This window comes from Sorex fumeus, unplaced genomic scaffold (assembly GCF_029834395.1).
Source record: "Sorex fumeus unplaced genomic scaffold, SorFum_2.1 ptg000052l, whole genome shotgun sequence".
Lineage (NCBI taxonomy): Eukaryota > Metazoa > Chordata > Mammalia > Eulipotyphla > Soricidae > Sorex > Sorex fumeus.
The window spans coordinates 668,965-694,954 of NW_026606109.1; the positions used below are offsets into that span (position 1 = coordinate 668,965).

The following is a 25,990-nucleotide window of genomic DNA, read 5'->3' on the forward strand; positions in this document are numbered from 1 at the left end:
TAAGGAGAGGAGAAAGGCAATATTTCACTCATACCTATAAAATCATAGATTTCTGGGAAACTGATCTTACAAATTAACAAAGTCTGATTAAGGGGAAAGCTGATTAACTGGGTGGGAAGGAGAGCATAGGAAAGACTGTTTACAGATAAACACAATGGAAGTGGAAGTGCTTCAGGAGCACTGTGATGGGTGTAACCAGATTGATGTGTGTAACTAGATAAACCTAAGCTCCTTGTACTCCAACACTTTCCCATCAAAGGCACAAAGTGGCCGGATGGATTAAGAAAAACTTCAACTACTTGTTTCTTATAAGAAACATAAATTCACAGTCACGGTCATGGTCCTCCCGTTGTTCATCGACATTTCCCTAGTTCATCCTGCTGAAATACACCCACAATTCATTGAAGATGGCCAGAAAGCAACAGAATGCTAAGTAACATAAGTCATATGCTGACCAGCTTGTTGGATCTCAATGGGATCTTGCATCTGGAGTTCGCTCATTACTATCTACAAAATACTAAGTCAACTGGGGGTGAGGAAGAAGGAAATAAGCTCTAACGTGTAAGTAGACACGATTCAAGGGCCGTCTTCAAGCTCATCAGAAACCTTGTTGCTGGGCCAGAGAAGTACTTAGAGGCTAAGACACTTGCCTTGCACATGGTTGATCTAGGTTTAATTCCCAGCACTCTATGTGGTCCCCAAACCTGCCAGGAATGATCCCTGAGTACAGAGACAGAAGTAAGGCCTGTGGGGTGTGGCCCCAAGCCCAAGAAACAGAATCCAAAATGTGATGCCATTCAAGAAGCACCTCAGAGAAAGTCTTTATGATGTCAGAGAAATGAAGGAAGCACTGACATAGAAATTCAATTAACTCAAAGAAAAAACTGCAAAATATTAAAGGACTTAGCAAAACTAAATTCAATGAGATATGGAACACAGTGCAAGCTACAGCAGCCGAATGCAGAATGCTGCGAACCTACCAGTTTTTTTTTTGTCTTGAAGACATAACACAAGCCATTACAAAAAATGAGGAAAAAATTAAAAAGACATATATTAAAATAGAATAGAATGTAAGATGGACAATAGCAGGAGGAATTTTTTTTCATTTTCATTTCATCATCCTGTTATTCGTCGATTGCCTCGAGCAGGTCCCAGTAACGTCTCTTTCATCCTAGCCCTGAGATTATATTCAAGGCTCTTTTGGAGAATGAGACCCATCATTGTTACTGGTATTTGGCATATTTGGTATGCCACGGGGAGTTTGCCAGACTCTGCCCTGTGGGCAGGCTACATTCGATAGCCTGCAAGTTTGTCCAAAGTAGGAATGAGATAATAAGATGTCATAAAAAGATGTCCTGATAAGATGCCGCGTGGCCGCAAATGCGGCCGCGCGGTTCCGGGAGCTGGATTTTATAGTCTCTGAGTCTTGGCCGCTGATGGGATTACACGGCGCCAGGGGGCCAGGTGGTGGGTGTGACCCCCGCCTACTGGAATTTGGAGGATCTGGGTGGAGGATGCTCGACTCCAATCCGAGTAGGCTTGGAGATCTCGGCCCTGGAACCCACGTGGCTTTGTCCCTCTGCCAGTACCTTCATGTGTGCGGAGAGTGATCTCAGCATGGTGGTGGCTGGTCCTGGAGGTCTTCGGCTGCCGGAGCCCTGGTCGGGGCGGGGAGGAAAGCTCAACCCGCTCCCCTCCAAGGGGCCCCGGCGAGGAACAGACAGGCGCGGGGGCAGAAGACTGCCTGTTGAACCCCATTCGTGATGGGGATCGGGGATTGCAATTATTCCCCATGAACGAGGAGTTACCCCCAACCACAGCAGGCGCGGGTAACCCATTGAACCCCATTCGTGATGGGGATCGGGGATTGCAGGAGGAATTATTTCTGAGTTATAGGAATACCAAAGTAGGAATGAGATAATAAGATGGGTCTCATTCTCCTAAAGAGCCTTGAATATAATCTCAGGGCTAGGATGAAAGAGACGTTACTGTGGCCTGCTCGAGGCAATCGATGAATAACAGGATGATGAATGAATGAATGAATAGGAATACCAGGAGAGGAAGTTACCAAGGGGAATAAAGACTGCTGAAAGAACTAGTAGATGAAACCTTCTCCAGTCATTGCAGGGAAACCTGTACACAGACTCAAGAGAGGCAGGAAGTGATAAAATAAGCTCAAATAGAACACCAGTCCACGTTGCAATCATGATGGCAAGAACCAAAGAGAGAAACAATTTAAATCCAAAGTGCAAGATATACAAATAAACTAAAATACAAGGGTTGCAACGTAAAAATCACAAAATATCTCTCCTACAAAACCATCCAAGTAAGCTGGGAGAGGAATGAAGTATTCAAGATTTTGTGAGCAAAAGAAAATCTTTAACCTAGGGTCTCCAGATCTGAAAGGCTGCCCTTCAGATCTGAAGGAGGGATATAATCATTCTTAGATAAACAATAACTTAAAGCATTTGCTGTATCTAATACATCTCTGTAAGAAATAATGAATGATATACCACAAAAAAATCTAATGGCAAAAACCACAAGAATCACCATAGTAAAATTATGACAAATTCATATATATCAATAATTTTTCTGAATGTCGTTGGACTAAACTTTCCTGTGTAAACTCACACAAATAGGGGGTGCGGCACACACAGCGGTGGTGGCTCTATCTCTCCCACCGCCCGCATTCGGTAGTCTCACCCTTCTCCCACCCTGGAGAGGTCGATGGCGATGATCAGGTGGAGGAAGGAACGAGGGCCAGGCTGGTAGGTATTAGTCGTAGTTTATTCTGATTCTCTCTTCATCTGTCTCTGCTCCCTTCTCCTTCTGTCTCTGCTCTCTCTGCTTCTTCTGTCTCTGCCCCCCATTCTTCCTCCCCCAGCTACTTCATTCTCCTTCTCCATCCCACTTCATCCTCTTCTCTCTTCTGATTCTCTCTGAACATCCAGGCAACTCCTACAGTCTAGTTAAATCCTCTCTCCATCAGAAATTGGGGGAACAATTACACATAGGTGCGGTTACAATCAATAGGGGTAGAAATCTTAGCCTCAGGGAAGACCGCTCCTAGGACAGATCCTTCCTCAGCAGGAGGACCCACCCTACAGCATATCCCATGGGCGTGCCTCTCCTCTTCTTGTCTGACAAGCATATAAGACTATAATATAAATCATTTTGTATGGATACAGTAAGAAATATCTTAAACTTATAGAATTGCTCTCCTAGGGCCATCTCGATCTCAGACTACGGTGCTCATGTCAGATAGTCTTTCCCACCCTTAGCAGGATCCTAGTCTTGTCGTTACCTTTGGATCATGACAGCATTTGTCTATGATCAAACTCTTAACTTATAGTTAAGAATCGTGGCACTTTGGCCTGGCCCATTTCGCTGCCAGGGTAGCTCACTGCTTGCCCTGGCTCCATTCAGTCCCTCGTCAGGACCCTGCTTTTGGGGTGTTAGGAACTAAGGGTAACTGAGGCTTAAGTTGAGAAAGCAGATGCCCGGGAGTGAATAATATTCAAGGCCAATCAAATCCTAAGTTACAAAGCATAATGTTAACGGTCTTCCTGTATCTATACAAAAAGGATATTACTTTAAAGTAAGCTGTTCATAAGGCATAAGGAGAGGAGAAAGGCAATATTTCACTCATACCTATAAAATCATAGATTTCTGGGAAACTGATCTTACAAATTAACAAAGTCTGATTAAGGGGAAAGCTGATTAACTGGGTGGGAAGGAGAGCATAGGGAAGACTGTTTACAGATAAACACAATGGAAGTGGAAGTGCTTCTGGAGCACTGTGATGGGTGTAACCAGATTGATGGGTGTAACCAGATTAATGGGTGTAACCAGATAAACGGCAATGGAGAACGGCAATGGCGAAGATTATCCATGACTTCTACTCAAATCTCTTCGATAGCCATGTCCACTTGCCGACATACCAAATTCCAAAGGATGGATATGTCGTTCCCAACGTTCTCCCTTCCGAAATCTGACACGCCATTTTGTCGGTAAAGAAACAAACAGCACCCGGCCCAGACAAGGTCAGACCTGAACACCTGAAGAACCTGCCATCAGTACTCACCAATACAATGGCTCGGCTCTTCACACGCTACCTGTCTGAATGCAAGGTTCCGTCCCAATGGAAAACCAGCAGGACCGTACTACTGTTCAAGAAGGGAGATATCCATGACATTGGCAACTATCGCCCGATCTGCCTATTGTCTGTCATCTACAAGTTGTTCACTCAAGTCATCCTAAATAGGATTGGCAGAACACTAGATGAAGAACAACCATGTGAGCAAGCTGGGTTCCGCAAAGGATTCAGCACCATCGACCATATCCACACGATAACCAAGCTCATTGAGGTTTCTTGGGAGTTCAAGATGCCGCTCTGTTTAACGTTCATTGATTTAAAGAAGGCCTTTGATTCTGTTGAGACGGAAGCGGTCATTGAAGCCCTAGCCAATCAGGGTATTCAAGCCCAATACATCAAGATCCTCCGTGAGCTGTATTGCGGATTCACTACCAGGATCTCACCATTCTACAAAGAAGTGATCGTTGATGTCAGGAGAGGGGTTCGGCAGGGTGATATACCATTTCACCGAAACTCTTCAGTGCCACCCTCGAGAACATCATGCGACGACTGGAATGGGAAGGAATGGGAGTGAAGATAGATGGTCGGCAACTACACCACCTCCGCTTTGCTGATGACATTGTTTTAATAACACCAAACATCAGCCAAGCGGCACAAATGCTGGCCGACTTTGACCGTGAGTGTGGAAAGGTAGGACTACAGCTGAATCTTACGAAGACAATGTTTATGAGAAACAGCCTCGTTCCTGATGCCCCATTCGCTCTCAACGGAACGACCATCTCCGAATGCAACAGCTATGTGTACCTAGGTCGAGAAGTCAACATGACAAATGACCTGGTACCCGAGCTGCGCAGGAGGAAGAGAGCGGCTTGGAACGCCTTCAAGAACGTCGAAGAAATAGCTAAGAGGACGAAGAACCTCCGGCTCCGGGCACATCTCTTTGATTCCACTGTTCTTCCTGCATTAACATATGCCTCAGAGACCTGGGCCCTATGCAAACAGGATGAGAACGCTATTCAGGTCTCCCAAAGAAGAGTAGAAAGAGCTATGCTTGGAATATCACGTTTCACTCAAATGAGAGAAAGAATCAGGAGTTCCAACATCCGTCGATGATCAAGAATCAGGGACGCTGTCTCATTTGCCAAGGTGTCAAAAATCAGATGGGCTGGTCACGTAATGAGATTTAAAGACGACCGCTGGACTAGAGCTGCTACCGACTGGATTCCACGGGATGTCAAAAGACCACGTGGCCGCCCACCTACCAGATGGTCAGACTTCTTCGTGAAGATCATGAACGATCGGTTTGAGGCTCTTCATGTTCCCAGAGCGAACAGATGCCATTGGGCTACACTAGCACGCGACAGGGACAAATAGAGACGTTACTGGCGCCCGCTCAAGCAAATCGATGACTAACGGGAAGTTAAGTGATTAAGTGATTAACCAGATAAACCTAAGCTTCTTGTACTCCAACAGGCAGCTACCATGGTAGTGCTTGGGGGCCTGCACTGGCACATCTGGTGGTGTTTGGAAACCGTGTAGTGCTAGGAATCTACCCCGATAAGCTGCATGCAAAACAGTTGCTTGAAGCCTGTCCTCTCTGGCCCCACGAGCCATGTCACAGTCTCTTTCTGCTGAGAGCTGCACAGGTGCCCGAGGACCCTGGTTCTCCCATCAGTCTCTTTGTTCAGCTACGGGGGCCTGGCCAGGCTTCTTTCTCAGGATCTGATGGTCAGCAGACGGCAGCTGCCCTCTAGCTCTAGGTCTAAGTAAGGAGGGATCTTCCTTTTGACTGTGGACAGAGGCATGTGCTTAGTCTGCGGCTGAGGGGAGAGGGAGTTCCAGCCGTGTCCCAGGTATTTTTCATGTGTCTTCTGTGACTGTGAGCCATCAGACACAGAAAACCTGCAGCAGTACTTTTCAGGGTTGAACTAATGTACATCACTAATGGCCCATGTGCACATCTTTGGAGTTCAGTTCTGAAATGGTTTTCAAATAATAAAAAAGCTTTCACTGATGTATCCCTTCAGAGCCAGTTTTTATATCATTATACAAAGGTGTGTGGAGCCAGAGTGATAGTACAGTGGGTAGGGCGTTTGTGTTGCACACAGCCGACCTGGGTTCGATTCCTGGCATCCCTGGTATCCCAAGCACTACCAGGAATAATTCCTGAGTGCAGAGCCAGGAGTAACCCCTGAGCATTGCCGGGTGTGATCCAAAAAGAAAAACAAAAACAAAAACAAAAGGTGTGTTTTCATGAAGCCTTTGACATCCCACCTTTATTTCCCCTCACCACCACAGGGGTCCTCGCTGGCGAGCCAGTCTTCCCAGGATTATAACCTCTTTGCATCCATAGCCGTTGGTGACGGCATAAAGTTGTGGGACTTGAGAACTCTGAGGTAGGTCCTCTGTTGTGTCACATGTGCAGTGTGGCGGGGGGCGGGGGGGGGGGGAGTGCAGCAGAGTCACCCTTAGCACTGGTGGCCCTTGCCTCTGCATCTGCAGGAGACGTCTCTCTGGAAGCCTGGTGTGTGTGTGTGTGTGTGTGTGTGTGTGTGTGTGTGTGAGGCACGCAAGTGCCTCACAGGTCTCAATGGTCCTGGTCATGTGGGGGAGTGGGTGGTCCACCAGGTGCTCGCTGAGATCACGTCCCCAGGGTCAGTTCCTCCCTGCACTCCCCTCCACCCAGCGGGGCGCCCATGCCAACTCACTCATTCCACCTCAGTGTCTCCAGTGAACTGCAAAGACACACTTGAGAAAAGCTCGAAAGCACTTTAGTCTCTTCAGAAAACACTAGCCTGGCAGGAGTGGGGTTCCTGCTGCCGCCTGGGGCGGGGATGGGTGTTGCGCCTTAGACTCTGCTCTGAACCCGGTTGGGTGCCCTCTCAGGAGGTTTTTAGAGGTGTTAAATGAAACTCAGGGGTCACACACGAAGCAGTTTTCCCACAGCCCAGTTATTAAAACATCCCCCCCGCCCCCCCCCCCCCCCCCCCCCCCCCCCCCCCCGCCTCCGGCGAGGTGCAGCCAGTCACTACTTCTGTGGGGAGGAGGGAGACGCCATTTCCTCGTCTGCTGCAGCTGTCTGGCCATGGACTCAGCCTCTGTGCTTTCTGTGGAAATGAGTTCCAGGTGTGGCCGCACCTTCTTGCTCACAGTGGAGGAAACAGTCCAGCGCCTGGAGAGCTCCGGGCTGCCCTCCCCCACCCCAAGCACAGTGGGCAGGCACAGGGGCAGTGAGTCTGCTCCCTGGCTCCGCCTCACTGAGTCTCCCTCAGCTCCCTTTCCTCAGTGCGCACAGAGGGCCGGCATGGAGGGGCTCTCTCCAGAGCCTCAGCGGCAGTGTGGCTGCAGCAGGCACGCTTCAGGAGATGGCTCTCTCCTGAGCCTCACACGCCCCCTTTCTGCAGCCTCTGGCCTTTCCTATGGAGTGGATTCCCAAACTTACTTGGCCTGCTACACCCCGTACCTTTCAGAAAAACGATTCTGTGCCTCACTAGACATCTGTCTTTTTTCTTGTTGAACAAGTAGAGAGTGCGCTCCAATTGGACCTGAGGTGCTCCATCCCCACCTACACCCCCATCCAGTCAGTGGCTCCGAGGGCAGCAGCATCTGTGGGAGACAGAGTTGAGGGCCTCCCGCCAGGAACTCGTCCTCCTGAAAGCCAGCTCGGCACTGGAGCCTGGCACCGGGCTGGTGAGGAAAGTTAACACGCCGACTTGCTGTGTACCTCACTCTCGCCCACTTTCTGAGGAGAAGCAGGGAAGGAGGCGGGAAGCCGGCCATGGGGTCCTGCCTGTGCTCAGTCTGGGAGAGCACTGGGAGGAGGAGCACAGTGCATGTTGTGGGTAGACAGGAAGGGGAGAAGCCACAGGGTGGGCTGACTCAAAGGCCTGCAGAGAGAAGGCGGGAGCATGGCAGGCAGCAGGGGGTGAGGCAGGACTGGTTTCCTCCTTGCTTGTCCCTTTGTACAAATAAAAAGAAAAGGACATACAAAATTTTAAAATGCACAAGAAAAATCAGTAGATTATTACTATCACCTAAAGGTTCTTGGAAACTGTGACTTAAGGTGGTGAATAACGAGATCAGGCTGACCCTACATTTATTTGGCTCCCGGAGCGCTAAGCCCCTGCGCAGGTGTCAGCCAGAGGGGAGACCCCAGCGCCTTCCCACCTTTCCGCAGGAGCAGTCGCTGGCCTCGCGGCCTCCTTCCTTCCTCCTTTCCAGCCTGCAGGACCCAGGCCTGGGTCTGGGGTCAGCCCTCCTGCCAGCCCCGCCCAGCCCTTCCAGGGCAGCTGTCACCCACAGCCTCCTCCCTCGCCCGAGCCCCTCCCTCACCCCAGTGAGCCCCTTCGGGGCGTGGGAGGAACCCAGGTCCCTGAGCAGATGGGTGCAGACGGGGGAGACCTTGGGACCCCACCACCGTCACTGGTATTCGAGGAGCTTCTGTAAATGACACTTAGGCAAAGCTCTAGTGCTGCTTGCGTAGCTTCCTTCTCCACTCGTACAGGGTTCCCCACGGCAGGAGCAGCACACGGTGTCCTCTGCAGCACACGGCACAGGGGCTGCTCAGTCACGAGCAGAGAGCAGGACCAGTGCTGCCTAGCTGCACTGCACCCACCCACAGCTGTGTTCCAGAGCCCCCGTCCTGATTTCCTTTCTACGCTAACCCCTTTTCCAGTTTACATTTACTGAAGTAATGGTTGCTTCTAGCATCCTGTGGGTTTCAGGTCATAACATTACTGATCAGCACCTATTTATGCTACATGTTTGAAACCCAACTCTGGTTTGCACCAGTGTTCTCTTCATTAGGTAGATTCTTCAGGTGAGCCTTCCTGGGGGCCAGAGGCTGTGGGAAGAGTGCAGAAAGGACTCCGGCGTGATTCCAGATGGTTCTTGAATGGAACTTTCCCTGGAGAATATCCAGCTCAGTTTTCTGTTCAGGGCAACTTAACTCTCCATTCTCATTTTCTGCTTCTGTGCCAAGCAGTCACTGCTTTATCAAGTGTTGAGAAGGTTGAGCAATTAGTATTTGAATATCATACTTGTATTTATCTCAGGGGCTGGAGCAATAGCACAGCGGGTAGGGCGTTTGCCTTGCAAGCGGCCAACATGGCCAACCCAAGTTCGATTCCTCTGCCCCTCTCGGCGAGCCCGGCAAGCTACCGAGAGTATCTCGCCTACACGGCAAAGCCTGGCAAGCTCCCTGTGGCATATTCGATATGCCAAACACAGTAACAGTCGTCACAATGGAGACGTTACTGGGCCCGCTCAAGCAAATCGATGAACAATGGGAGAACAGTGACAGTATTTATCTCAGAGACTTATGGTTCCTCTAAGAAGATCACAGACACAGACATTTTGTGGAAAGAGAGTGAAAATATCGAGCTAAATTGTCTTAAATTATTTTCCCAAGTACAATTTAAAATATAAATATTGGGTTCTGTGAGACACTTGCCTTATAAGCAGCTGACACAGCTACTACCTTGTTTAGAATCCCCACACCACACATGGTTCTGTGAGCACCGTCCAAGTCACCCCTGAAAGAACCAGGGATAGCTCCCGAGCACTGCCAGGTATGGCAACCTTCCTCCCCCCAAATGTGTGTGTGTATACACGTATGTCATTCATGTGTTAAATACTTACATTAGTTCATATACTAGATACTTACTATTGAAATAGATATATTTGTTGCAGCTGGTTAATGCAAATAACTTTTCTGAGGGAATAAACTATGTATAATACTTGGACCTGAGAGATGGCTCAAAGAACTGGAGTGCATGCTTTTTTCCTGCATTTTTCAAAATTTTATTTGATTTTAATTTTTCTTAAACCACAGTGAGATAAACAGTTACAAAGTTGTTTATGATTGGGTTTCAGTCATACAGTGTTCCAACATTCCCCACCACCAATATCCCTGGTTTCCCTCCAACTCCCCACCTCTCTCTCTCTCTTTCTCCCTCCCTCTCTCTCTCCCTCCCTCCCTCCCTCTCTCTCCCTCTCTCTTTCTCTCTCTCTCTCTCTCTCTCTCTCTCTCTCTCTCTCTCTGGCCTTATGGTTTCAATACAGATACTGAAAGGCTATCAAGTATATACCTTTACCTGTTTTCAACACTCAGTTCCTGCCCAAAATGATCATTTCCAACTATTACTGTCACACTGGTGCCTTCTCTATTCCTCGTCCCCCCAGACATTCCTGTGGCAAGCTTCTAACATTGAGTCCTCCTGCCCCTGTTTTCCCTGGCCGTGGATGTCAGTCTCACTCTCTCTCTCTCTCTCTCTCTCTCTCTCTCTCTCTCTCTTTCTCTCTCTCTCTCTCGTGAACGCAGACATTCTGTGTCTGTCCCCCTGAGTCTGCAGGAGTGCATGTCTGCATGGAGGGTCCTGTGTTAGATCCCAGCTCTGCATGCCCCTCGAGCACCACAAGGAGTGATCTCCAGCACAGAGCTGGGTGTAACCCCAACACTACTGCATGCCCCCCCCGCCCCCCTGCCACATGTGTATTATTCTTTTGAAAGTGAAATCGTTCAAAGATTCCTTGTGCAGAACAGATCTTATTGATTGCAGGCCTCCTTGGTGGAGGTGCTACTCGGAAGTAGAGGCAGCTGGTGAGCGCCCCTGTTCCACTGGAGGAGTCCTGCTCTCACCAGCTTTCCTGCATTTGCTTTGAACGTTGTTTGCCGCCTGGATCCTGTCCTTTGGAGATCTGTGTGTGAGAAAGCAGGGAAGCCAGCTCAGTGCCCGGGGGCACGCCTGTCCAGCCCCAAGGCCCGAGGCATCACATGGCTCCATCCCCCCACCCCACACCCAAGGGTGGTCCTGGTGGGCCCTAGCACCACTGTGCCAGTGTGGTGCTTAACTGTTGGTTTGTGAATTGTGGTGTCAACCTGGTTGGCCAAGGTTCACTGGGATTGTCCTTTGGGCCTTCCTGAGCACTGGTTGTGAGGACCTCCCCAAATATTTAGATTCACATATATACATAAGTATATATAAGTGTGCATATATCCCCTAATAATTGTGTCCAGTATTAATAAATTTGTGACATAACAAGAATATCTTTGCATATAATGACACAGGAGAAAACCAGCAGTGTTTCTGCTCACCTCTCACATCATCAGACATGGATGAGAGCCTCAAGAGTGATCTAGGTTCAGGTAGATGTGGTTGGCCCAGAACATTGTGCAGGACGCCCTGACCCGGCAGATACAACCACATACCTTCACACAGCTGCCCAGAAACGCCATCCGCTCTAAGAGCAGCCTCACCTTCCCAAAGTCTTCCATCATTAATTGAGTTTTCTGTTTGCTTTGGAGACTGCGCTCGAGAAACTCTGTGGTGCTGGGCCTCCACATATGACGCTTGCACTCACCTGCTGACCTCTCTCTCCTACCTTACTACTTGACTTAGGATTCAAAGGCCCTCTTTTTAATTTTTTAATTTTCCAGAACATGTTTATCATTTACTATTTTCATATAGAAATTGTTTCATGTTAAGTCTTTGTGACTGTGATTTTGAAAAGTGATGAAAATAACCTGTTTATAAATGATGTAACAATCACTTAATAATCTCCCATTTCACATACGTGCGTCTGGATTTCTGCAAGCTCTTGGTCCCTAGCAAAGTTTCGCTGCATAGCCGGTAGATGTAGCCATTCCGCCACTGAGTGCCGGCTAGCTTCCTGACAGTTTGGCTGCAGTTAGCAAAGCATTTACTTGCTATGACTCTCTTCACACAGATGAGCAGACCTGGTGGTCTTGTCTTACTGGGTGTTGGAAACTCTGTGTGTGGACCTTAAGAAAGCCATGGTGAAAGAACTTGCTGGGCTCATGCATTCAGGGCATTAGACCAGATTACATACTACCGTAGAAAGTGATCATGTAGTGAAGATACTCTGGCGGGCACTGTGTTCCTCACATCCATCCAAACTAAAACTTTCCAAGCCTGGAAAATTCAGAAGAGGTGGTAGTCCTGTAGAGCTACCTTTGAGGACATCGGATGGTAGATTTTTTTTTAATAGGAATAACACTGGGTGATACTACTTCCAAGATGCTTAGCCAGGGTGCAGGAAGGCCACCACGACCACATCTGACAGTGCTGGGGGGACCAGGTGGTTCTGGGGCTCAGAGTTAGACCTCACACTTGCTCGTGATGTGCTCTTTCACTGTAGCCTGGTTCCAACCTCAGTGGTTGATTCCTTAACTGCATCAGACATGACATTCACTTGTGTCTTCTGAGGCTGAACCACAATAAACGCACAATACTAGAAGCTGAAGGAAAAGGAAAGGCAGAGGTGATGAGGTAACTGTGGACGAGCATTTGTTTCTCAGCAGTGACATGACAGCGTTCTGCTCTTTTCAAGGGAAAGCAGACAGTGTGGTCTTGGGCACAGAACCTGGCCAAGAGGGACTGGTGAAGTGTGGGGGACCAGGCAAGGGATACAGCCACGTGGCCATGTGCACACGGCCGTTGATACGTGGCAGAGAATGCTGTGCCACCAGGCATCAGAGAGTTCTTTTGTCTTCCTCACACCATTTAGGCACTGAAATGCTTGGGCAAGAAATGAGCAGGTAAACTCCCCTGAACTAGAAATGTTCTTTTACCATGAGTGTGTTTTGTGAAGAAAAGCCCTGTCAGTGTCTTTCTGCTGATTCATGCTTTTAATTTTTAAATTTAAACATTGTTGTTTACAAAATTGTTCATAATACAGGGGCTGGAGCGATGGCACAGCGGGTTGGGCATTTGCCTTGCATGAGGCCGACCCGGGTTTGATTCCTCTGCCCCTCTCGGAGAGCCCGGCAAGCTACCAAGAGTATCTCGCTGGCACGTATCTCGCTGGCACGGCAAAGCCTGGCAAGGTCCCCTGACGTATCCAATAAGTCAAAAACAGTAACAACAAGTCTTATAATTTGTTGTGAAACACTGGTGCCCGCTCAAGCAAATCAATGAACAATGGGAGGACAGTGTGACAGTGCTACAATACAGTCGCTATTGACTTTCTTTGCTCCAGCAGTTATCCTACCATCGGAGTGACCTTTCCTCCACCCATTTTCCACCCCCCCCCCCAAAAAAAAACCTTTCCCCTTAGTAGGCACAATAATTTGTTGCATTTTGCTTGTTACAACCTGATGATCAGTGTCCAGTCACACTCCAAAAAGACCGCAGAATTCTCAGCCCGAGAACTGGTGTGTACCCAGAACATTTGCAGTCTGGTGTCTCATGGCAAAGTGGAATTGGGGGTTGTAGCAGCAGCTGTCAGTTGTGGGTGTGGCTGCCAGGGCTTTACGCGGAGTTTTCAGCGAGGAGACTGGAATATCCATTAATCATAGCAGCTTGGCTGAGTCGGGGAGTTAGAGAGCAGCACAAGGGAATCTGAGCTCTGGCGTTAAAAGACTGCCTTGGTGTGTCTGTTTCTTTCAAGATGTGAGCGCCGATTTGAAGGCCACCCCGGCCGCTGCCACCCCTGTAGACTTGCGTGGAGCCCCTGTGGACGATACATAGCTTGTGGTGCCGAGGACAGACACGTAAGTGCTGCGTGGCATGGGTGTGTGTGCACAGAGCACAGGAGTCCTTGTGGGATCTCCCACACTCCCCACGGGGATCACACTCTATAGCAAACACCTGTGAGGTAGAACACCCTCGATTTTAATGAGATGTGGGAAATACTGATTACTCATTTCCTTACAAATTCACCTGTCATTGCACAAATCACCTTCTATATGAGACAGTATCACATATTCAATTTAATTTGACTTACAAGACAATCATTTTAATAAATAAGGTACTGGGACTGTTTTGTTTCTTACTATTTATTTTTTCTCCCTTCTTTCCTCTCTCCTTCCTTCCCTCCCTCCTTCCTTTCTTCCTTTCTTTCTTCCTTCCTTCCCTCCCTCCCTCCCTCCCTCCTTCCTTCCTTCTCTCCCTCCCTCCTTCCTTCCTTGCTTCCCTCCCCCCTCCCTCCTTCCTTCCTTCCTTCCTACCTTCCTTCCCTTTTTTTTTGTTTGTTTTTGGGCCACACCCCGTTGTGTTTAGGACTTACTCCTGGCTCTCTTCTCGGGGATTCTCCTGGAAGGGCTGGGGACTGGGATCAAACCCAGGCCAGCTGTGTGGGCTCTGCCCACATTACTATTTCTCTGCCCCCTTGGAGTGTTCCTTTTCTAAGCAGTAAGAATGCTTGTGTTGCTGTCCATGTGACTTGAGTTTCTCACAACAGTGTAAGGTTGGCACACTGAGCTCCCGATGACGTTGGTGTTACTCCTCTTTGCTTTACGCTCACATGGGTGTGTCTCCCTCAGCGCCCAGAATCAGCAGGCTGCACCAGAGTCTGCAGCCCCACTCGCTGCGTCTCCCCCGTCTTCCTTTTCACATCTCTTTCTCCTACCTTCTTCTCGGCTTTCTCGCCTAGTTTATAAAGGTTTACTATCTCTTCCCCTTAGCTTTTCTGCTCCTTGTGCCACTGACTTTGTGCCAATCAGGGTGCACATGATCAACCAGAGTGCATATGTATTATAGCTGGAATTTCTGGCTTCCATAACTGACATGCCACCTGTGCAAGTGGCCTGTGGCCCACCCCTCTACTCTTTCTGCTGTATGAGTGGTTGCACATTACCTGTGCCCATGAGGGTTTGTGGGACTGACCCATCAGACTGGATGTTAATGAGGAGCTTACAGCCCCGTGGTTGGCCATCCAACCACACCTGGATTCCACATGTTCTGCCCGGCTTCAGTTGATTCCTGCATCCTAATTTCTCAGGGAGCTGTGGACTCGGGCTGGAGCTGGGAGCTGCTCTTTGCAGGGAAGGAAAGTGAGTCCTAAATATTACCCAGGCTTCCCATGTCTGTCACCTTCCCTCACGGGAAAGAATTTCAGGGGGAGATGAACAATGAAATAAAAAAACTTTATTCAGAGGATGGAAGGAGAGAGGACTGCATTCAAGAGAGAGTGGGAGTGCTCCAGAGGGAGGAGCCAGAGTATGCATCTCAGGATGAGATTCAGGCCCCACCTCCTGCTCCCCACTTACTTTTGCAGAGTTGGTTCTTTTGGGCGGGGGGACCCACACCTGACTCTCCTCAGAGCTTATTCCAGGCTCTGCACTTGGATTACTCCTAGAGGGGGACAACATAGGGTGCCGGGAAGTGAACCTGGGTTGGATGAATGCAAGGCAGATACTCTAGAATGAGGTCTAACCCCGCCCCCAAGTCCTGCCCTGCCCTGAAAGTGAGATCTCACCCCTTCCGATCCCCCAGCCTTGCTGTGAAAGTGAGGTCTCACCACCCGAAGCCCTGCTCTGGGAGTGAGGTCTCAAGCCCTGCCCTGGAGGTTGGAAGTGAGGTCTCCCAGATTCCCCTGCTGCCTGCCGGATACCCGAGCTCTCCTCAGTGGTTGTTCTGGTCGCGGTTTGGGGGTGACTTGTGGAGACAGCAGCAGCCAGTGGAGATGAGTTCTGGGCTCAGAGGCTGGGAATGCAGAGGGGTTGGTACGTGTTGTGCTTTGAGGCCGGTCCCCCCAATGGAGCCGTTCTGATGGGTGAGTGTGTGTGAGCACAGCCATGCCTGGGCCTCACTGAGTGGGGCTGCTGAGGCCCTGCCCAGGCCTTGCGTGGACTCTGCACTTGCTTTGGGGTCACAGGTTGCCAGAGCCGCTCATAAGGACAGTGTGAAGCACACGGGGAGTCTCTCAGTCCCATGGCCATGTGGCCTGGCAGGACCCCAGCCCTGGTTTCCTGGTGTGGAGAGCCGGACCATCTTCCTGGGGCAGAGGCTGAGCGGGACATGGCCATGCCGTCAGCTGTGCTGCTCTGGTTGCCTCTGTGAGTGACATGCAGTCAGGACCCCTCGGCAGTCTCACGTCAGACTCAGACGAGAGGGCTTTAAGCCCTGAGAGATGATCTGTTAAGTCGGCCCCCATGAGGAAGTCCCCAGAGCTGCTGGGCAAGGGCTCCAGGATCCCCAGCTTTCTGCAAGCACCCTGGTAGCTTGGTCCCAGAAAGCCCAGATCCACCCAGGATGTACTTGTAGCCCATGCCACTGACCCCTCACACATGACCCGGGACAGTCGTCACTCCAAGCTGCTGAGACGACTCAGACAGCAACTGTGGGTGTTTCACAGACTCACACACTGCAGTCGGGGCTTCTCTCGGCAAACTAACACGTGGCAGTCAGAAGCAAGCATGACTAGAACTAATTTCCTCACTAGTTCAGCATACAAGACGCTTATCTGCAGGGTAGGTGTCCGGAGCAGAATGGCTGTGCTCTTTTCCTTCCAGAGCACTGCTGCCCCCGGGATCACTGGGAACGAGTGAATTGTCTTTCAGGTGGGGGTCGGGAAAGGCTTGTCAGCACGTTTATTACTGAACAGCTATGAGACTCTCATCTGTTCTAGCACATCGGGTCTGGTAACACCATTGAAGAACAAGGCATGTGCACTTTGCTCTTAATGTTATCATTAGCGGCAGGGCACATTCTAAATACACAAGCCCCCAGATTCCTAGCTCCTTTGGCTGGAAACAGCACAGCAGGTTCTGTCAGGTGTATGGGGAAGAACAGGACAGCGTCACTCTTCCTTGTGGTCTGGTTCTCAGGCGAGGCCAAGTTCATACTCCTCCCTCAGACTCCCTGAGGCTGCAAGGCCTTGGCAGCTTGTGACAGGAACCCAGTGACAGAAGTGGCCCCCTGGGTGAGATCTCAGCGGCAGAGAAGAAACCCCTGTCTTGGGGATTGGGTTCTGGGACACACGTGTCAGGCCGGTGTGTCGTTGCTGCCTTGGTGTCTGATGAGCAGCAGAAACCTGTGGCTGCTCCTGGTGCTTTCCACGAGGACTCCTGCCCCTCCTGCCTTCCAGGCATATGTGTACGAGATGGGCTCCAGCACGTTCTCCCGCAGACTTGCAGGACACACGGACACCGTCACCGGAATGGCCTTCAACCCCTCAGTCCCCCAGGTAAGTCCCAGGGGCTCCCCTGTATAACACGTGGCCTTGGCCATGCCCTGTGTACCGTGTGGCTGCTGGACTTACTGCTGCTGACATTTGTGACGTTTAAGATCACAGGCAGGAACAGACCTCGGTGAGGAGTGATCTTGGTTTGCCAGTTCAGTTCAGTCTGTCGCTTCGGGCCGGTGCCCACAGTGGAGAAAGTGGGGCAGCATGTGTCATGACTGGTCTCAAGTAGTGATGGAGGCCCGTGGTGAAGACTGAGGAGAGGAAGCTGGAGAGCGAGGGACCCCAGCAAGCAGGAAGGAATCTCCAACCCTGAGAGAGTCTGGGTGGGGAAGGAGACCACAGACCTTGAAGGAACCGGGTGATGAGAGGAACGCAGGGGAGAAATCGCAGCAGCTGTGAATCAGCCATATGGGAAAGGAATAGTCTTGTCCTGTGAGAGGGAGGGCATCTGTGTGGGACACCCTAGCAGTGTCCAGGACCTACTGGTGGGTGTTGAGTCAGGGCTGGCTCTGCAGGGCAAGCGCCTTAACTCCTGTACTGTCTCTGTGACCCCAAATACACAGAACTTGGAGTTGTCCTATTCATTCTAGATGTAGAAAGTTTCACCTCACTGACTTTTGGTCGAAGTTGACTGTCCACCCTTGTCACTGCTCAGTCTGGCACTGCAGGTGGCTTCATCTCTCCACAGCTGATTCCCTTCCCTCTTGGCATATTCTTCTGAGTTTTGGATGGGTGTTGGACCTGAGAGCACCATGGCCTCAGTGTGCCTGGCCAAGGGAGCTTCTCTTCCTTGAGGCTGTTTGGGCTTGACCTAGCAGAGTTAGGCATGGGGCCAAGTGGCATTTTTAAACTAAAATTGACTGTAGGAGGGTCAGAAGAATCAACTCTAGGACCTATTCTACAGAGAGAAGCATACTGACAGTATTGTTACACAATATTGTTACTTTCTAGAAACTTCTGCATCTTCAGTGTTCACCAAGTCATTGGTTGTCAAACTTAGATCATTGTTTACCTCAATACAGAGGGTGAAACGAACTCCTCCTGCTCTCATTGGGCCTAATTTCTTGGAGAATACAGTTTAACTCTGTCATGAAAAGGAACCAAGTCTAGTCGGGAAAAAAAAGCGGTCTTTCCCTCGTTTCAGAACTAAGTGAATGTTTGTGATAGTCGTGATCATTTCTCCAGTCTGGACGAAGAGGTGCAGGAGTCGTCCATGGGGTTCAGATACTGCGCCCACAGCCAAGGGCCAGCAGGAGGTGACCTGATGGCCTTCCAGGGGAGGCAAGACTGTGCTTGTCCTATCTCATGGCCACACAGGCCCTACCAGATGCCTTCCTCCTCCATTAGTGCACGGGAGCAGGTCGGCTGGGAACCTGGAACATTGGCCATCAGGCAGTGGGGGACAAGCCCTGCCCCGCCCCCTGCTGCCTGTCTCCTGGACATAGCAGCAGGGTAGGACATGCTGCAGCTAACCTGGGCTCCCCTGATAGCCACTGAGACCAGCAAGTTCCTGCTGTTGCCCTTACCTTTGTCCTTCCAGAACTCTCTTTGGAACCTCCAGTTCTGATGGGCTGATTCTTTGTAAAGTGTGACTCCTTGCCCCAGCTCTCAGATGCCCAGAACGTTGGTCAGCTGCTTGCAAGGAATATGTACCACCTGCTGTGCTATCGCTCCAGCCCCCTCCTGTAAGCCTTAGAGATGTTCTTTTTTATGTTATTTTTCTTTTGCCTTGTTGCTTTTGGTATTGTATCGCTCTATATTGTATCTCCACAAATGATTCTCATCATTCTTATTAGGATATGTCTTGGAGTCTTTTTATTAGGGTCTCTTTTAGCTGATACCATTCATGCTTCCCGGGCCTGGATGCCTGCGTTCTACAACTCTGAGAACTTTTCAGCAATGATGTTTTTAGCTGTTACTTCCATATTGGGGTTGCCTTTCTGACCCTCTGGGGCTCTGATGATTCTTATGTTGTTCCTGTTGAATTTATCCCAAAGTTCTCTTGTCTGCTGTTAATTCATTTTGAGGCTTTTTTTGTTTTTCTGTCTTCTGCTGTTCCTTGGATATTTTATGCATTTTATCTGGGAGGACATTGATTTTGTCCTCAGCTGCTGTTACTGTACTGTTGAGGCCTTCCATTGAGTTTTCATTTTTTTAAATTAAAACAAATTTTTTACAGACTTACAAACTTTTGTGATTACGTTTCAGTCATACAATGATTGAGCACCCATCCCTCCACCAGCAATGTTCCCAGTGTCCCTCCCACCCCCTGCCTCCCACTTCCCACCCCCTGCCTCTGTGGCAGGCACATTCCCCCTTTCTGTCTTGGGTGATATGGTTAGCAATACAGGTACTAAGCGGCCATTTTGTTTGGTCCAAGTCTATTTTCAGAATGCATCTCCCATCCCGAGTGAGCCCTCCAACCATCATTTACTTAGTGGTCCCTTCTCTATCCCAGCTGCCTTTTCTTCCAGCATGTGAGGCCAGCTTCCAAGCTGTGGAGCAGTTCTCCTGGCCCTTATCTCTACTATCCTTGGGTGTTAGTCTCCCATTCTGTTACTTTATATTCCACAAATGAGTGCAGTCATTCTATGTCTGTCCCTCTCTTTCTGACTCATTTCACTTAGCATGATACTCTCCATGTCCATCTACTTATATGCAATTTTCATGAGTTCATATTTTCACAATAGTATTCCATTGTGTACATATACCAAAGTTTCTTTAACCAGTCATCTGTTCTCAGGGACTTGTTCTTTTTTTTCCAGATTGTGGCTATTGGAAATAGTGCTGCAATAAAAATACAAGTGCAGATGTCATTTCTCCTATACTTTCTTGCATCTCTGGGATATATGCCCAGAAGTGGTGTTACTGGGCCAAATGGGAGCTCAATTTCTAGTTTTTTGAGAAACGTCCATATTGTTTTCCAAAAAGGCTGGACCAATTGGCATTCCCACCAGCAGTGAAGGAGAGTCCCCTTCTCCCCATATCCATGCCAACAACAACAGTTGCTTTTGTTCTTTTGGATGTGTGCCAGTTTCTGTGGTGTGAGATGATATCTCATAGTTGTTTTGATCTACATCTCCCTGATGATTAGTGATGAAGAGCATTTTTTCATGTGCCTTTTGGCCATTCGGATTTCTTTTTTGAGAAAGTTCCAGTTCATTTCATCTCCTCATTTTCTGATGAGGTTGGATGTTTTCTTCTTGTAGAGTTCAACCAGTGCCCTGTGGATCCTTGATATTAATCTCTCATCAGAAGGATAAAGGCAAAGGTAAAGGCCCTCCCGTTGATCGTCGATTTGCTCGAGCGGGCCCAGTAACGTCTCCATTGGAGACTTTGTTGTTACTGTGTCTGGCATATCGAATACTCTCGGTAGCTTGCCGGGCTCTCCGAGAGGGGCGGAGGAATCGAACTCGGGTCGGCCATGTTGGCCGCTTGTAAGGCGAACGCCCTACCCGCTGTGCTATCGCTCCAGCCAGCATCAGAAGGATATTGGGTGAATATCCTTTCCCATTCTGTAGATTGTCTTTGTATTTTGGTTGCTGTTTCTTTTGAGATGCAGAAGCTTCCTAGTTTAAGATAGTCCCATTTGTTTATTTCTGTTTCCACTTGCTTTGTCAGTGGCATTTTATCTTTGAAGATACCTTTAGCTTCAATGTCGTGAAGGGTTTTGCTGCAAGGGTTTTGGCTTTGGGCTTCAACTGTCAATGCTCAGGGTCACTCCTGTCTCTGCACTCAGGATTACTCCTGGTGTTGCTTGGGGGACCCTGTGGGATGCCGGGGATTGAACCTTGGTCAGCTGCTTGCAAGGAATACACACCACCTGCTGTGCTATCGCTCCAGCCCTCTCCTGTAAGCCCATAAAAGATGGGCTTTTTATTCAATGTACCTTATGGATTCTGGTCTGATGTTGAGGTTTTTAATCCATTTTGATCTCACATTTGTGCATGGTGTTAGGTGGAGGTCTGAGACCATTTTTTGGTATGTAGCTGTCCAGTTTTGCCAGCACCATTTGTTAAAGAGGCTTTCCTTGCTCCAATTTATATTTTTCTCCCTTATCAAAGATTAGATGATTATATTTTTGAGGGTGTGTGTAAGGATATTCAACCCTATTCTATTGGTCTATGGTTCTGTTTTTGGTCCAATTCCAGGCTGTTTTAATTATTACCGCTTTGTAGTATAGTTTGAGGTTGGGGAAGGTGATGCCGCCCATCTCCCCCCCACCCAAGAATTACTATAGCTATTTATGGGGTCTTGCTGTTCCATATAAATTTCAGGATGTTCAATTTCTTTGAACAATGCCGTGGGGACCCTTATAGGAATTGCATTGAATCTGTATAATGTTTTGGGGAGTATTGCCATTTTGACAATGTTAGTTCTCCCAAGCAGGGGATGTATTTTCATTTCCTCATGTTCTCTTTTATTCCTTGAAGTAGAATTTTGTAGTCTTCTTTGTACCTCCTTAGGTAAGCTGATTCCGAGGTACTTGATTTTCTGAGGTATGAATGTGAACGAGATTGTTTTTTTCATATCACTTCCTGGAGCTTTTCATTTCACCTACCAATTTTTTAAAATTCTGACTTTTATGCTTATAGTTTTCTCATTTATGCTCTCATATCATTTTGTGTTTCATTGGCTATCCGTTCCATGGTTTATTTATTTATTTTTGAGCTCATTAAACATTCTCAAACATTTCCTCCTGAAATCTTTTTCACTTTGCTTTGTTTCCCCATGGTGCCCGTGGCAGTCTGGGGGTGATTCTTTTCAATATACTATCTGCACCCTTCCCACTGCCAGGAGGACTCTGGAGAAGCTCAGGTGGTGATGTAATCTCTCTTCCCCATCAAAGGTATTTCTTTCTAGTTATGTTCCTGTGTAAATTTTCACTTGTTCAAGAAATGCATTCTTTGGTCTGAACTTACTGCTTCTCTGTAATTAGGGTTCTATTGTTTCTTGCTCCCACAGACACTTCTGTGGGATTTTGAGGGAATGTTGATTGGGCTAGGAGCTTATACACTATTGGTCTAATGTGGTTGGTGTAACAGGTGCCCTTGTGAAAGTCCAATACCAGGGGCAAAGGTGTGGACCTTATGGGGTGTGGAGAGGGAGAATAATTGGTGGCCACAGTAGCAGCTGCCCTTGCTCTGAAAACCACACCTTCCACTGGGCTGACCTGTGGGAGAGCCCATGCATCTGCTCCTTTAGTCCTGTCTGTCCACTCACATTCAGGATCCCGCCCAGCCCTGGGATGTCAGGGTGGCTTTCGGGGAAGTTCAGATCAGCTGGGTTGTTGTTGGGGCGAGGGGAGCTGGGATGGGCCTGCATGGCCACCCACTCAGAAAACCATGCCTTCTGCTGGCCGGAACAGATTCATTCATTGTATGCAGTGATTGGCAGCACCCCAGATGGGGCTGTTTTGGGATGCAGTGACCTCCATCTCGACTTGCCCAACCTCCAGCTTGAATAGACCCTGGTTTGGGGGTGTGGGTGCCCCTGGCTATGCTCAGGAGAGCTGAAGTCCCTCCCAATGAGTCTTGGCCAGCAGGCAGCCTGTTCAGTATGTGGATCTGAGGGTGCAGTGCTGTGTGAGGGTTACCCAGCCACGGAGGGACTGGTCAGGGGAACTTAGTGTGGGGCAAAACTAGGTGGGCTGTACTCTGACCCTGAAGAGTCTCTCCAGCCCCTGGGTGGGGCTCCAGGGCTGAATCATCACACCTGCAGCATCTGACTTGTCACGTGTCCTGCTTTCAGATTTGGGTTCCTCTGGGACTGCCCAGCTGGACTCATCCTTCTGGAGGCCCAGCTCTGCCGCCTGTCCCTCTGCTGCCTGGGAGGCACCTCTCTGCTCCTCGCAGAGCCTCAGTGCCCGTCTTGGCCTCTGAGGCGGCAGCACCCTGTGGTCTCTTTCTCAGTGTGAGGGTACAAGGGTACTCTTCTGCACCCAGCCTTTCTCTCTGCCCCACCCTCTCCCCTCTGTCAGCTCGGCTCTGGAGTTTAGCATCCATTGTGGAGTTTTGTTTTGTTCCATCTCTCCATCAACTGTTCGTCCTTATATAGCATAAATGGGTGAAATCACCCGCTGCTTGCCTGCCCCGTCTGACTCTGCCCTGTGTGTGACCCCCTCCCGTTCCATCCCTGTTACCGTGAAGCCACAAACCGCCCCTCTCGGGCTGAGTGTGTCCCGTGTGTGATGCCCCAGAGGGTCTGGGCCTGCTCAGTCCCCGGCGCCACGTCTGTTGGACGGTTTGGCTGTTACAGGTGCCCCTGCAGGGAACACACGGGCGCCTGGGACTTGGGTATGGATGTTTTCGGTCTGAGATGGACCCAGAGGTGGGACAGCTGGACCATGTGGGTGTCCGTCTTTCATTCCCGAGGACGTGCAACAGCCTTCTCTGACCAGGCTGCAGCGGACACCAGCTGGCCATGCCCGAGGTGCTCCTCACACCCTCAGCTTGCGGTGCTGCTGCCCTTGTTGTCCACTGGACTCATGAGTGCTCTGTGGAATCTCCTTGGTATTTGACCAGCATTTCCATGAAAGAAAGAAAGCATGGGCATTATTTCCTAGTGTTTGCTGGCCAAGAGTCTCTCCTTTATGAAGAAGGAGATTTTTGTCTTTTTGTTGTTAAGTTGTAATAACTCTTGATGTCCACTACAGTCCTCCGCTCTACCAGCTGAGCTATCAATAGGGCTGGAGCGATAGCACAGCGGGTAGGGCGTTCGCCTTACAAGCGGCCAACATGGCCGACCCGAGTTCGATTCCTCCGCCCCTCTCGGAGAGCCCGGCAAGCTACTGAGAGTATTCGATATGCCAGACACAGTAACAACAAAGTCTCCAATGGAGATGTTACTGGGCCCGCTCGAGCAAATCGACGATCAACGGGAGGGCCTTTACCTTTACCTTACCTTTAACTCTTGATAATGTGTTGGCATTGAGGTGACCAGATCACATCTCCCCTTGGAGTTATATCACTGGGAGGCCTGAAGTGAATGGATCAGTGCTTTACAGAGTCCTTGGAAGACATTGAGGTGACCTGGTCAGTCCCATGCAGAATTCCAAGGAAGCCTGAAGTGACTGAGTCAGTCTCGTGCCGTGTCCCTGGGAGGTCTGAGGTGACCTGGTCAGTCCCATATGAAGTCCCTGGGAGGCACTGTGGTGAGAAAGTCGTCACATGCAGTGTTCCTGGGAGGCCTGAAGTGATGGTCAGTCTCATGCAATGTCTCTGGGTCGCCTGAGGTGGCCGGCTCAGTCCTGAGCAGCGTCCCTGTGAAGTTGCAGGGTGACCCAATACCCTGAGCGTGTGTGTGCTCACAGTTGTGTGTCACCCTGTGCACCCTTGCAGTCCAAGAATGCATCTGCTGACTCGTTCCTGCTCTCAGTCCCTTTGACCCCTGGCAAGTGGAGCCCATGGCCACTAACCCTTGTGCCCCCCACAGCCTGCACCTCAGCAGCTCCATCCACTCTGCCCCAGAGTACCCAGTTGCCTTTCAGCACAGCCAGTGCCCATCTCAATTTACCTTCCTCTTCCTCACAAGCAGCATTTCCCACAGTGCTCTCAGGCCTTTGTCATCAGGGTCTGCACGCAAACCCCACAGTCCGGGCCACTGAGAGCCATGTTGCCGAGTCGCTCTCCTTGGCCCTTCACCCCTGTAGCCTCTTCCAGATGCAGAGGCTGCGGACAGCAGGGATGGCAGGTGACTTCCCCAGGGAGGAGGTGCTGCAGTGTGGAGCCTCCTTGTGGCAGGCCGGGTATGGGTCCAGGTGTCCTCTCCCTGCAGAGCAAGGCCCGCACTCTGCCCTGAGGTCTCTGCTGGGACACGTGTATGAGTGACTCTCATCCCAGAGACCAGTCCAAGGCTGCCTCCTGGCTTCTCTCTGGGTGAGAGCTCCCGTTTGCAAGAGTGTGGGTGCTGGGGATCAGGGATGGAATTGGGGTATCTAGCCTGCAGGCCAGCTGCCGATGGTCTTGGAGCTCTCCTGTCATCTACGCCCTCCCACGGGTCAGCGTTCACCTTTCTCAGGACCTGTGTCATGGGCACAGCAGGTCGCTGTTCCCTTCCCCGTCAGAGCCCCACAGGCAGCGGCTCTCCAGAGCTCACGTCTCTGCAGCAGCGCCCCGTCCTGTGTCCGTGCTGCTCTGTGCTCGCCCCCCAGACCCTGCCTCTGCCTCCTGAGAGGAACATGAATGACCTGGGGAGCTCAGCTCCTGACCCCCGTGGTCTCTGTGCTGCCTTCCTGCACCCCAGTTTCTGCTTCCTTGGGGCTGGCTGACAGCAGGTTTGAAGTGAGGCTGGGCAGTGTGGTGGGGTCCTGTGTCCACTGGCCACACCTGCATGGCAAGGACTCGCTGGGCTCTGATGCTATCTCCTCTACCTATGTTCCTGTGCTGGTCGCTTGGGTCTGTCGTTCCCTCGCTGAGCCATGGGAGAGTGTGAAATGCCCCTGACTCAGCTCAGATACCCAGATATTAGTGGATGGATAGGTCCTTCCCATGTGTTGCTGCCCAGTGTTAGGGAGGCCCAGGCTGGGGATGTTCTAGAAAGGGACCCCGCCCCCGGGGTCTTGGCAGCACCAGGCCAGTATAACTTTGCCCTGGGGCCCTGGCAGAGGATTCTTCCCGTGGAATGGCACGGAGCAAGTGGGGTGGAGGGATGGGGGGCTCTTGCCCCTCTGAAGGCTTATGTATGGCCTATGGCCCCGTGCATGTGGTCGCACTGCAGGAATGTGGTCATTGGGCTGTAATTTTGTTCTGCTCCATTTCCATGTATATGCTTTACAAGCACTACTGGAAAAAAAATGCATGGATGCAAGTATTTGTTCGTACTCAGCATGGAGGGTTCCTGTATCTTGTAATCCTCGTGTCTGTACTGAGGCCCATCTCTCAGGCATGATGGAGACACAGCTCAGGGTGAGTTTCTGGTGGAACAGCTCAGCACTGCAGGAAGAAACCTACATTTTTCACAGAG

At 50.0% G+C, this 25,990-nt stretch overlaps 1 protein-coding gene across 1 annotated transcript in view; it reads left to right on the forward strand.

The window, feature by feature from the left end:
• The window catches only part of LOC130033282 (WD repeat-containing protein 27-like), a 78,419-nt gene that overhangs the window by 23,629 nt on the left and 28,800 nt on the right, over positions 1–25,990 (forward strand). Inside the window, exons 8-10 of the mRNA XM_056124907.1 lie at positions 6,395–6,492; positions 13,508–13,610; positions 16,928–17,026. Coding sequence (XP_055980882.1) covers positions 6,395–6,492; positions 13,508–13,610; positions 16,928–17,026 — 300 coding nt within the window. The remainder of the gene's footprint in view (positions 1–6,394; positions 6,493–13,507; positions 13,611–16,927; positions 17,027–25,990) is intronic.